At 44.7% G+C, this 12,575-nt stretch overlaps 1 protein-coding gene across 2 annotated transcripts in view; it reads right to left on the bottom strand.

The window, feature by feature from the left end:
• Window positions 1–12,575, bottom strand: part of SAMD12 (sterile alpha motif domain containing 12) — a 379,933-nt gene that overhangs the window by 129,165 nt on the left and 238,193 nt on the right. Inside the window, exon 5 of one of the 2 annotated variants that reach the window (XM_032415887.1) lies at window positions 3,791–6,268. The exons of the other annotated variant lie outside the window; for it this stretch is intronic. Within the exon in view, the coding sequence (XP_032271778.1) occupies window positions 6,171–6,268 (98 nt within the window). The 3' untranslated portion in view covers window positions 3,791–6,170. Of the gene's footprint in view, window positions 1–3,790; window positions 6,269–12,575 lie in introns of those variants that run through there. 2 annotated transcript variants of the gene reach the window in all.

A 12,575-nucleotide genomic window follows, 5' to 3' on the forward strand; every position in this document is an offset into this window, starting at 1 on the left:
AGTGAGCGTCTCTTACCCGCCCTGGGTCCCCAGGTACTAAGTGTTTGCGATCCCTTCAAGGCAGGGAGACCAAGCATGCTGTCTTGACATTCTTTCTTTAGCCTTATTTCACCTTCTAGTCACCTCCTACAGGTTAGGCAATAAAACTTTCATTCACTTAATAACATACTGCCTATCGAAAGACAGGAATCTTGGGATGTGAGATTATAGATTTAAATGTACTGGAATCACCAGGGCTATCGGGTCACACAGGAAACACTTGAAACAGCTAAGAGCCATGCACAACTGACCTACAGATCAAAGAAAGCGAGTGACACTTCAAAGAATAAAGTCAAAAATTAGCAAGATAGGTCCGTTCTCAGGAAGATACAAAGTCCTTCCCCTCTTGAGAGTGGATCCCTTCAGGCAGAACTGGGTAAAGCTGACGGTCAGCAGCATGGCATGTGTGAGCTAATCGCCACTTCCTGTCGATCCTTTCTGCACTTGCTATTTAATTTTAATAATACCTTGATCTGTTTTGATAATTTTACCTAATTCCCAAGACAATGAGTTTATATTGACTCCAGATTCCAATACTGAAATGATGAAAAAGCTATTTTTTAAAGAAGAAAATGACCCTTGATAAAGATGATATTTTCTCCTTAGAATGTTAAGATGTTGACAGTTTTAAACACTAGAAGAAACTGGAGGGAAATCTGGTTCCCGTGGTTCTGGCTTTTACCTTTCCTTCTACGATTTCTCCTTGGAGAAGCTCAGAGTCCATTGAACAAACACGGCAGATTAACTACTGGTTAAGTATTTCAGGGTTCTACTCCACAAACAGAAAGTCATTTCCACCTGCGGGGTCTGGCCTCCCTGGGTGTGAACATGGTTCTGCTGCTTGGAAATCAGCGCAACGGCCCCAGCATCACCACCGATGACTTCCTCACATCCTCATGGTTGCTATTTAACATAAACAACAAGAAATCCTCTAAAACGCCAAAGCATTTTATTTTTATTTATTTTTAAGATTTTATTCATTTAGACAGACAGAGAGAGAGAGAGAGCAGGGGCAGAGGGAGAGAGAGATTCTCAAGCAGACTCCCCTCTGAGCACAGAGCCCATAGCAGGGCTCGATCTCACGACCCTGAGATCAAGACCTGAGCTGAAATCAAGAACCAGACGCTTAACTGACTGAGCCACTCAGGCACCCACAAAAGCATTTTAATCAATACTCCGTGCAATGTTGATCATATCAATATATTGACACTGATACTCAATCTCACTGGGAGAACGAAGAACAAGAAGCCTTAATCTTTAAGATTAAACAAATGCTTTTGGTTCCTCTCTGTCCAACTTCGCAAAGTCCTCAATTAGAAAGAGAAAGAAAGGGGGAAAATGCACAAGCTGACACTCTGCCCAACATACTTGGGAAGGAAAAAAGAGAATTCCTCAAAGTCCATATGGGGCAGGCTGATTAAAACCAAGCCCTTCCTCCATCTCCTTTAAGAAAACAAAACAAAACAAAACTTTGGCGTTTGCCCTGAATCTCTCAGCGCTCGCTGCAGCCTTGAGGAGTGGTGTTGGGTTGAGCAGCTCCTTGCTGTTTCTGCAGCCTGTGCAAGCAGAGCCTGACGGAATGATGCGCCAGAGATTCTGTTCTTGCTTTTCTGATGGGCCCCTGAGGGTGCTTCCCGCAGCTCTGATGGGACCTAGCTCCCTCCCTCCTTAAACTTGGCACCAGGAGGTTGTCTCTTCAGGGGAGGTGGCTTGCAGCCCCTGGTCTCATTCGGAGCTCCTCTGCCATATGCGGGTCTTTTTTTTCCCCACTGAGGTATAATTGACATATAACACATCAGCTTCAGGTGTGCAAAGTAAGGATTTGATATTTGTATACACTGCCAGATGAGCACCAGCACGTCTCCTTACCATCTGTCACCATATGAAGTTACAATTTTTTTTTCATGTAGCTTATTGTTTCATCTGCCTATGGCATGAAGAGCCGAACAGCAGGCTACACACAGGTGAAATGGTGTTTTTGAATAAAAGAATGTGCTACCCAGGAGGCATAACTAGTATTTAATTTGCTGCCTGTGTTCGATGGACTGTGAGCTCCTCAAGGGCAGGGACTGTGTCTCATTTGTCTTTGTATTCTTGGTGGCTAAAACACATTCGTTTGTCCATTCATTTATTCAACAAATATTTACTGAGAGCCGGGGGTACAAGACGGAAAAGGCACAGCCTCCAACAAAGAACTAGACATTTCTTTTGCCCCACAGGCTGGAATGTCATGGAATAAATATACTTTCTAATATATTACAAGATACACAAATACACACTCAAAATAAATAATACGAAAGCTGAGCTATCTTACTCACAGAATCATCGAACGTCAAAGATGAATGGGACTTGCTTCTAAAGATAAGGAAGCCAACTCTAAGAAAGAGCTGACCAATCTTTGATCTTGTGCTCTTTTCACCTTGAGCAAGGTGGTGCATTGAAGCTAAATTTCTACTTCAAGTAGAAATTTTCATTTATCTCTGTATCCCTCCTGCCTTCAGAACATAATTTTTCATATATATTTTTAATATTTTAATTTTCAAAAGTTCACATAATTCAAGGATCTCCAGACCACGGTTTATTTTTTTTTTAAAGATTTTATTTATTTATTTGACAGAGAGAGAGATAGCGAGAGCAGGAACACAAGCAGGGGGAGTGGGAGAGGGAGAAGCAGGCTTCCTGCTCAGCAGGGAGCCTGACGTGGGGCTCGATCCCAGGACCCTGGGATCATGACCTGAGCCGAAGGCAGATGCTTAACCGACTGAACCACCCAGGTGCCCCCAGACCATGGTTTAAATAAAGATTATGAACCCAAATTCCTGCAGGAGCCAGGATATAAAATAATTTAAGCAAGTGAAGCCAGGAGAAAGAATGGAGGTCAGAATAGAGCAAACTAAAACTCAAGCTCTTGTTCAGTTATGTACTCCAAATTTATGGCTTAAAGTAATTATTTTATTTAGCTTATGCTTTTGTGGGTCAAGAATTCATGAAGGGTTCAGCTGGGTGATTCATCTCTTATCCATGTGCTGTCCCCTCATGCAGATGGAGGCTCTACGTCCAAAGTGGCTCCCTGAATCATGTGTCTGGCACTTTGATGCTCCTTGACCTTCTGTCTTTGTCCATATGGTGTCTCTTCTTCTAGAGCCTCTTCAAGTGGCTTGGGCTTCTGAGAGCATGACGGTCTCAGGGTAGTTGCATTTGATATATGGCGGCTCATTTCCCTGAACCGGTGTCTCAAGAGACAAGAAGTAAATGCTGCCAGTTTCTTAAAGCCTGGGTCCAAAAACTGTCATAGTATTACCTCTGACATATTTTACTGGTCAGAGCAGTCACTAAGCCTTCCCAGATTCAAGGGGAGGATACCCAGATCACACATCTCAATAGGAAGAGTGTTAAAGAATTTATAAACATCTTTAATGTGCCATAGTCTGTTTCAGAGAGTAGCTACCAAGATAACAGGTTGTTGCATTGCAGGACTGTAGTCCAGTATGAGATATTAGGAATATTTAACATAGAAGATGGAAATTTAAATTAAAAAATTTAAATTTAATTGCATTTAAATTGCAATCTCCCGATTTTTTAAAAAAGATTTTATTTATTTATTTGAGAGAGAGAGATAGAGCACAAGTGGGAGGAGGGGCAGAGGGAGAGGGAGAAGCCGACTCCCCGCTGAGCAGGGAGCCTGCCATGGGGCTCTATCCTGGGACGCCGAGATCATGACCTGAGCTGATATCAAGAGCTGGATGCTTAACTGACCGAGCCACCCAGGTGACCCTGCAATCTCCTGACTTTTCTTTTCTTTTCTTTTTTTAAATTTAAATTGCAATCTCCTGACTTTTAAATGCTGGCAATAGATTCAAATTTTCTGAGAAACCGTGTCAGGCACACACATTTGCAGACACCACGCATGTCCATCAGCATGTCCTTCAAGCAAAAACCAAATTCTTATAAAGGAGATTTAAGAAAGTACTGACATGCATTTGGAAGTATTTTGCCTACAACTGAAAAATGAAGATCTTAAGAGCTTTTTTACTATCTTTGACATTAGATTTTTATTGAAAACACACCAGTCAGTAAGTGAGGGATCTTTATAACTACCATGACCCACAAGGGAAAATTGAATGTCTCCTATTCTGAGAATTCCCTTCTCCCATTTCTATCTTAGCCAAATCACAGTTTGATGAAAAGTATCGTGACTTTCATTTCTTGAATTTGAGAACTAAAAATACGAGATGATAAAGGTAATGACATCATGCCCCAAAGGAAAGAAAACCAAAGAGGAGCCCAGAAACTAAATAAGAATTCACAGATAGAAACAGTACAAACTCCACATTAGTGTCTCAACTTCAGTGACCAAAGCACCTTCTGACTCAGAAGAACCGGGTCACGTCCCAAGCCTCAGCATTTTGAGTCAATACTTGAGATGACTCTGACGTAGGTGGCCCATGAACCACATCGCTGGTACTCAATGACAGGGGTAAGTTTTGAGGGAGAACAAAACTGGGCACAGCTACAGTATGAATCGTGCCTCATTTTAGGAGTTGGTGCTAGCTTTGGTAATAATGGAGCCAAGAGAAGAATGTGTACAGTGGGCCCCACTTCCCTGACTCAGTCTCAAAAACATTGTTAGGAGTAGGAGACAGGGTTTCTAGCTCTGATTTGCATGAGCTAGCTAACTGAGCTTAGGGGAAGTCACTTTCCCTCTTATGGCCTCAGTTTCCTCTTCTGTAAGATGAGGAAGGTTGGCTTGGGTTCCCCAACAGTGGCAAGTACAACTGCCCATATTCTGTGCCCCTCCCCGCCACTGTCCTTGGAACATATGTTCTGCCCACCGTCTCCACAGTGGGAGCTGTTCCAAAGACTGAGCCTTAACAGAGTAAGGTGGTGTTGAGACCATCTGGATGAATATGACTGATCCCCATTAGGGCCTTTATATAGACTTTAAGAATCTGGCGGGTGGGTGTGGAGATCCACTTGTCCAGCAGTTGCCCAACACAAGCCTTGTGTGTAAGTTCTCCTGCTTATTAACACTGCTACCTACCAATCTGGACTGGACTGCCTCTTTCTTTGGTCTCCCCTTGCTCTCTGTGCAGAAGGGCCGGTTTGCAAAGCAACACACACACCCAGAGCACCATGTTCTCCGCGAGGCCCTGGCCTGGCCTCACAGGCCTTCTCCCCCAGCCATTTCCAACAGCTGGAAGTAAACACAGGGGTTAAAACCCACTCAGTAGCTGTGGTGGAGGATCTCTGTGTGGCGTATTACAGTTTTGGAGGGAAAGTCAGGCAAAAAGGAGTCATGAAAGGTAGTTTTGCAGGTGGGGAAAATAGTTTTAGGGCAGAAGTTATCCAGAAATGGAAACTTGGGATCTGAGAAGGGTAGGCGTGCCAATTTGCCAGCCAATCTCGGTTATCTTGGTGACAGAGGTCTTGGTGTAGTTGCCTCCAGCAAATCCCAGCGGGAGGAGCAGGGCTGGGATTAGGGTGAGCAACATCATGCGTCTGCACATACGTGAACCTGGCAGTGAGTGCATCCTTATATTTGGCACCAGGCACCTTGCTTGCCTCAACCTGCTCCCAGCCCTGAGGAGGGGTATTACCACGCTGGAGTTGGGGGCTTGCTGCGAAGCTGTCCTCTCTCCCACAGACCCGCTGAGCAGAGCGGGAGTGGGTTGTGTAGAAGGGGCAGTGCAGATGCATCAGGCCAGATGAGGCCAGGAATCCCACGAATTTCCTGAAGGACATTTGATGTTAAGGGCAGAGGCTTCAGATCTACATCGGGTTAGCTGTGCAACTCTGTCAAGTTACTAAACCTCATTGCGTCTCAGTTTTCCAATCTGCAAAATGGAAATTAGGAACAGCTTCTTGGCAGAGATGCTGTGAAGACGGGATCTGCAGATGGGGGACCTGGCACACAGCATTCAGTCACTGCACGGCAATTCTTTCTTTCCTGCTTTCCAGCCTCCATTCTGCCTTGAGTGAATGTCAGGAAATGAAGCAAGTGAGGGACAGCAAACTTCAAGCCAAAAATGGATGTAGAAATCCACATCCTTGTGCAGGGGAAGCCTGGCAGGTCTCTACAGGCATTGTTGGCTCGCTGACTCATAATTGCTTTCTCTTTTAAATCCACCCATTCAGCTCAGGTTCGACCTAGTGCAGGACGGCTGACAGTACAATGCAAGGATCTTGCCCACCAGGAAAAGTCTCCCGGTGCTGCTCGGAGGCCAAAGTTCTAGGGGGAAAAAAAAGTGACAAATCTTGTGTCACAGGCTTGCCTAGTTAGAATTATAGCTACCATTCACTTAAGCGCTTAGTATGTGCTTGGCCCAGTGCTAGGCAGCCCTTCTGGCATTATAAAGAAGTAGATACGACAATTCCTAGTTTACAGATGGGGAAATAGAGGCTAAGATGGCTCATAAACTGTAGAAATGAATAGAAGCCAGACCTTTCCTGAGTTCTTACCCACTATTTAGAAATGAACATTTGTCACTCTGGAAATGCAAAAAAACACAAGAGGAATTCACTGTTCCCAGAGAGTTTAGAGATGCAGAGAAGAATCAGGACCAGCATATGAAAAAGAACAGTATGGCATGCCATGTGGTAGCTCAACCACACTGGGAGCTCTTTGGGGGCGGGGGCTCTGTTTCATTCTCTTTTTTTTTTTATATCCCTATTTTCTTGGGCAATGGATGGCTCAGTCACTGTGTGCTAGATGTATAGGTAAAATAAGTGCTAAGGTGTGTGCTACAGACCCGGAGATTAGTAGGGATGCAAGGTCCAGGGAGGTCCACGGGGGTACAAGGGAGAAGGCCAGCTTCATGGAAAACAGACTGGGACCTGGGATGGGATTTAGACAGGTTGAAAAGAGCAAAGACGACAGAAGAAACACATAAACGATGACATGAAGCAGCACAAGCATGGGGTGCTGTGTTGAGACAGGAGGGCCAAGCGCTTAGAGAATTATCCGTGTTCTAGTCGGCATGGCAAAGAGCCAGCCAAGTCATACCTGGCAGAGCCTTCATGTAAGACTGGCCATTATCTGGAAGTGGGTCCACAAGGTCAAAGGAAACAGGTCAAAGGAAACACAGGGTAGGCTGGTCTAGACATACAAGGTAGGGAAGTAAGCTGGAGCGGGCTGGATCGCAGGAAGCGAGGTTCCCCACCCATGGTAGAGGATATGCAAATATAACTTTTGGCAGCTGTGAAAAGCATAAGAGGAGGACAAGTCAGCCATGAAGAATGCGAAGGAGGAGTACCAGGAAGGGTCTTGGAGGAACATGTGCTGGGGCTGCTCACTCTCTCCAGTTGGATTTTCATGCACCGTAGCGGCCTACCTGCTCTTAGGAGACCCTCGGTCAATCTGTGTATTCTGTGGAATGAACTCAGGGAAATCATATTTACTAACTTATAAGTCATGATCCATGGGGTTCAAAAAGCCATAAAATCCTTTTAGTAGGGTTGTCTAGATATATAACAAAATCTCCTATACACATATATAATTTTATATAATTTAATACATTTTCACCTAAATGCTAATATAATTTTATATAAATTTATACAAGTAATTTTATCCTGGGCTGAAGAGCTAAGTCTAAAAATGGAAGAATGTAACAGATGGCTCTATCTCGAGGCTATTGGTTCCATCCTTACCCTTCCCACCCAATTGTTCCAAAAGAATGATGAAATTGTATCAGTCAGTTCTGCTCTGTCAGTATATATTTAATCCATGTGTCCCAGCCAGGAAGAAAATCGTTACTTGGTAATGACCTCCACGTGGGCCTCAGGAACCCTGAGATTTTTCACCAAGAAGCCCGGAGTGGTGATGTGGGGCGATCTCTGCCTCTGACTCATGGGACTGAACAGCTCATCACTGCCCACACTCTGTGCTCTAGAACCCCCATGGCTGTGGGATGTTAAAAAACGTTGTGAGCAAAAGGATTTTCTGGTTGTGACAGGGGGTCCCTAAGAACATCCCCAGGGTTGGTGATTTGCTGGGAGAACCCGCAGGACTCAGCAAAGACTCGTACTCACAGCTAGGCTTTATTACAGCGAAAGGATGCAGAACAAGAGCAACAAAGAGCAAGACGCACGGGGCGAAACCTGGAGGAGAGCAGGCACAGGCTTCCAAGAGTCCCTCCCGGGAGACACACAGGATGCATTTAATTCCTCCAGCAATGAGTTGTGAGAGCATTGTGTGAAATGTTGTCTACCAGGGAAGCTCACGAGGACTCGCTGCCCAGGATTCGTACTGGAGGCTGTTGACACGCACATCCTCTGCCTTGCATGTACCCTAACTCGACTCCCAGAAGGACAACAGGTGTTTAGCATCAATGAGACTGTTCATACAGGCAGTCTAGGCACACAGGCCATTCTGATCAGGGAGTGCTGGGAACACTCCTGAAATCCAAGTTTCCGGACACCAGCAAGAGCCAACCTTGCAAGTAGGAAAAGAGACTAGGGCCTGCTTCATGAACTTTTTCCTACATGATGGTCTAGTAAGTCCAGGGAACCCTGTATGCCTTGGCCACCTTTTGAAAATAAATAATGCACATTAGTATACTAAAGGATCTGAGAAGTATGGCAGTATAAAAGACTTTTTTTTTTAAAGACTTTATTTGACAGAGATAGAACAAGCAGGGGGAGTGGCAGAGGGAGAGGGAGAGGGAGAAGCCGGGTCCCCGCTGAGCAGGGAGCTCGACATGGGGCTTGATCCCAGGACCCTGGGATTATGATCTGAGCCAAAGGCAGACGCTTAACTGACTGAGCCACCCAGGTGCTCCTAAAAGGCTTTTTTTAAACCAACATTTGTCAAACCTTTTTGATCATTATACTTTTTTTTAATGGAAAACTTATTACATCCTCTGGACACTAGCATTCTACGTAATACAGTTTGGGAAATCCTGGCCTAAGTGTACAGACTTATATCACTTCTGTGGCCTCAGCTTTTGCCCTTTATTAAACACACAAATACCAAGAGCTAACACAGAAATTGCTCTCACTGTGTGTTAGCAGCTTTTTAGGTAATAATTCATTTGACTGAATAAGAGGCTGGACAAGGTAGCCTGTGAGCCTGGAGAAACAGCACAGGAGGGGTTACGGGTGCAAACCCTGACCTAGAGAGCTGTGCCCCTTTCCTGGCTTTGACAGTCATCGGCTGCACGACCACTTTCTCAACCTTGGTGTGTCGGCTTCCTCATCTGTGAAGAGAGAAGAGTGCTTCATACCCAGGAGGAGCTCCAAATGTGCTTGTTGATTTTTTTTTCTTTATAACATGAGAAGTTTCGATCCTTTGCTCTATGCCATGAGTCATGGCAGGCACAGCAACGGACTCAAAGGGCTTCAGAGATGCCAGCATGGGGTGTCAGGTGAGGGCAGCCTGGGGGACCCAGAGGGGTCCCAGGTGGAGCTTGCTCCAGGTCCCAGGAAGGTGTAACACCCAGGCCAGTCAAAACCAGGGCCACTCCAGGGAGTAAATGCAGACTGTCACAGGCCAAGAGGCACTAGGGATTTCCTGGGAGTCTAGGACTCAGGCCAGCAACAGAAGCAATATGCTTCTGTCAATAGAGCAAGACTCTAAACAAACTTTGATTAAACCTGACAATTTGATCCACAGGCTTGAAGAAAGGCACCTCGCAAGAAAATCCCCTCCGATTCAAGGCTCAAACAGATCTACATGATAGAAAAGAATAGGGAAAGATGCCAAATCGAAAAATGACAAATTGCCACCAGGAAAAAGCCAGTTTTTAATATGCCTCAACAATGCTTCTTTATCCCTTCTCATGCTATCTCCAGTTAAGGAATGTTCTATGTAACTGAACAATCCTTCACCGAGATATATGAAGAGTCAGCAGTGTCATCCTGGAAAACGAAGGACAGTGATATATTCTGTAGTGTGCAGGTACAGGGTGCAAAAAGTGGGGGGAGGTGGGCAAAGACCCCTCAGTGTGCTAGGCTGTGTGAAAAGATTCACTCGATAGGAAGAATTTCTTAAGGGCTTGGTGAAGAAATTAGTCTGATATCTCCTTGAGACAATCCTAGGCTTGTCATGTCCATAATGGTTCTCAAAGATGATTCCTTGTGGCCATTTTCCATTTTCATCTCTTTTCTGAAGTTAGGATCTAGAATATTCCATACACTCTCATAGCGCCATGCCTCTCTATCCTAAACCAACACTGAGCTGGGTGCTTGGCACATGTGTAGGCTCAATAAATTTGGGTTGAATAAACAAAGGTCTTGGCTCACAGATCCTTCCACTTTAAATGTCCAACATTTGCTTCCCCACCTGGCAGCATCTGATACATCAAAGCCTGTTTCCTCTCTGAATCCTCCCTGACTCCCGGCAGGCAGTACCAATTCTCACAGGGCATCGTACTTTGTGGATAGTAGTATGAGCTACCATCGTAAGAGCCCTTACTTTGTTCCCGCTACTGCTCTAGGACCTTTTGCGAATCAACTCTTATACTCCACATAATACCCACAAAGAAGTTCTTTTTAGCCCCTTCATTTTCACAGGTGCAGGACAGTGAAGCCCAGTGAGAAAAAGAACTTGCCCATGGTTCCATAGCTAGGAAACGGAAGATGCCTCCTGTCTAGATGTCTCAATGACAGTATTTACCACATCACGTTGTGGCTTGTCATGGTCTCACCATTCACTGGTCCACATCAGTGCTAGCCTGGGAGCTATCTGTGACAGGACAGGGGTGTTCCTCACACCATTCCTCAAATAATCAATAGAACAGATTGAGCAACCCATGACAACGCAACTCAAACACTGAATAAATGAAACCAAGGCTCTTATAGTCAGACAGATCTGGCTTGAGCTCCAGCCTCTTCAAACCCTAACCTTGTGACCTCGGCCATATTATTTTAGTCTTTCAGAGTATCGGTTTCCCCTCCATAAAATGGAAATTACAGAACCTACTTCATGGTATTTGTTGTAAGAATTAAACGAGTTAAAGAACATGAAGTGCATACTCCAGTGCCTCATACAAAGTTTATCTAATACTAACACTCGCTGAAAGGTTCGTTTGATAACCATACTGCCTAAGATTTGCCTGAGGCTTAGTGGGTGTTCTATAAACGTCTATCAGATGGACGAATACCTATCTGTCTCAATTTGGGGATCCAATGCAGTAGGATGCACACAGAACAGCTAATTGTATTTTGGTTGCCATAAAACAGATTTTTTTTTTCTTTCCAGGATGCAAGCTTCATAAAATATGTGTGCATTGCTGTCTAGACACAGCATAGTAGATTCTTCAATGTCGCACCAAAGCGGCCATCTTCCCTCAAGCAAACCTGCCTGCCTCCCGTGGGCTAGTTTTACTTGCTTGGTGTCGTTACTAGTTCTGATACTTCACTTCAGTTCCTTTGATCATATCCCATCATTTCCCTGACATCACTCTGCAACAATCCCTTAAGTTGAAAACACAAAACTGCTCTTTCTTGCTGTGTAGGAAAGAAGTCTTGAAAACTCACTTTTTCCACAGCCCCATCTTTATGAACTAGATGCTGCTTCTTCTAAATATTAATGCATACTTGTTAATCCGGTAAATTTATCTCTGTCATTCAGTACAATGAAGGCGTCAAGTACATGATAACCGAGATCCACACCCTTCTGGGTGCCTGACTGCTTCACAGTGGCCACAGGGGCTGTCTCTGGGCAGCACCACCCCCTGCTGCTGCTTGTTGCTGACTGTCTCGAAGCTGGGCCAATCAGGGTTCCTATGGCCAGGGATTATGGGCTTGGGATGAGGAGGGGCAGAAAATAATTGGGAGCAGAAAGATGACAGATTGAGAGAGCACTCGAGGGCATTCTGAGCTCTCTAGCCATAGTCAGTAAACTCGAGAGGGGTAAGAAATCACCCACCATTCTGTGATTTGAGTCACAGAGATACTGTGCTATAAAGGATGAAGCAGAGAAAGAGAGCAGTCTGTTGTCTGGATTCTTGCTGGCTTTCACAGTTCTCCTTCTTCCTGAGCTGTTGCTGCTTCTTTGCTCTGAAGTCCTGTCAAAGACTTCTGTCTGGGTATTATGAATACCCCACCAAGCCCCATCGTTTGGCAGAAGCCACCTCCAGATTTCCGTTCCTTGCAACCGCAAGAATCTCAACTTAGTCAACACAAAACTATGATTACAATTACGGTTATCAACAATAATCCTTGCAAGCATTTAACACCGTGCACATTTACTAACTGCTTATTATTAGTAGTATCTGCTACAAGCAAGTGCTAGAATAATGCTGCGGAAGCAGCCATCCAAGAACTAGTAAGTGGGTAGCAGCTGGAGGTTAAAAAGCAAGCCATGGAGAGGGAGTGGATTTACAGAAATGATAACCAGTATGAGAAGTCATCAAATCACTGGCGACAATTCTGCTTACAAGAGTCCATCAGGCTTGGATGATTGTAGATCAGTAAGACAGTGGAAGGAAATGTTTTTCTATCAGGAAAGAATGAAACAATGAAACAGATGGATTGCTGTTTTTAAGATGAAAATTACAAGAGCACAAAAAACTAGCTATGCTTAGGTGGTTCCGAAA

This window comes from Phoca vitulina, unplaced genomic scaffold (assembly GCF_004348235.1).
Source record: "Phoca vitulina isolate PV1807 unplaced genomic scaffold, GSC_HSeal_1.0 scaffold18, whole genome shotgun sequence".
NCBI lineage: Eukaryota > Metazoa > Chordata > Mammalia > Carnivora > Phocidae > Phoca > Phoca vitulina.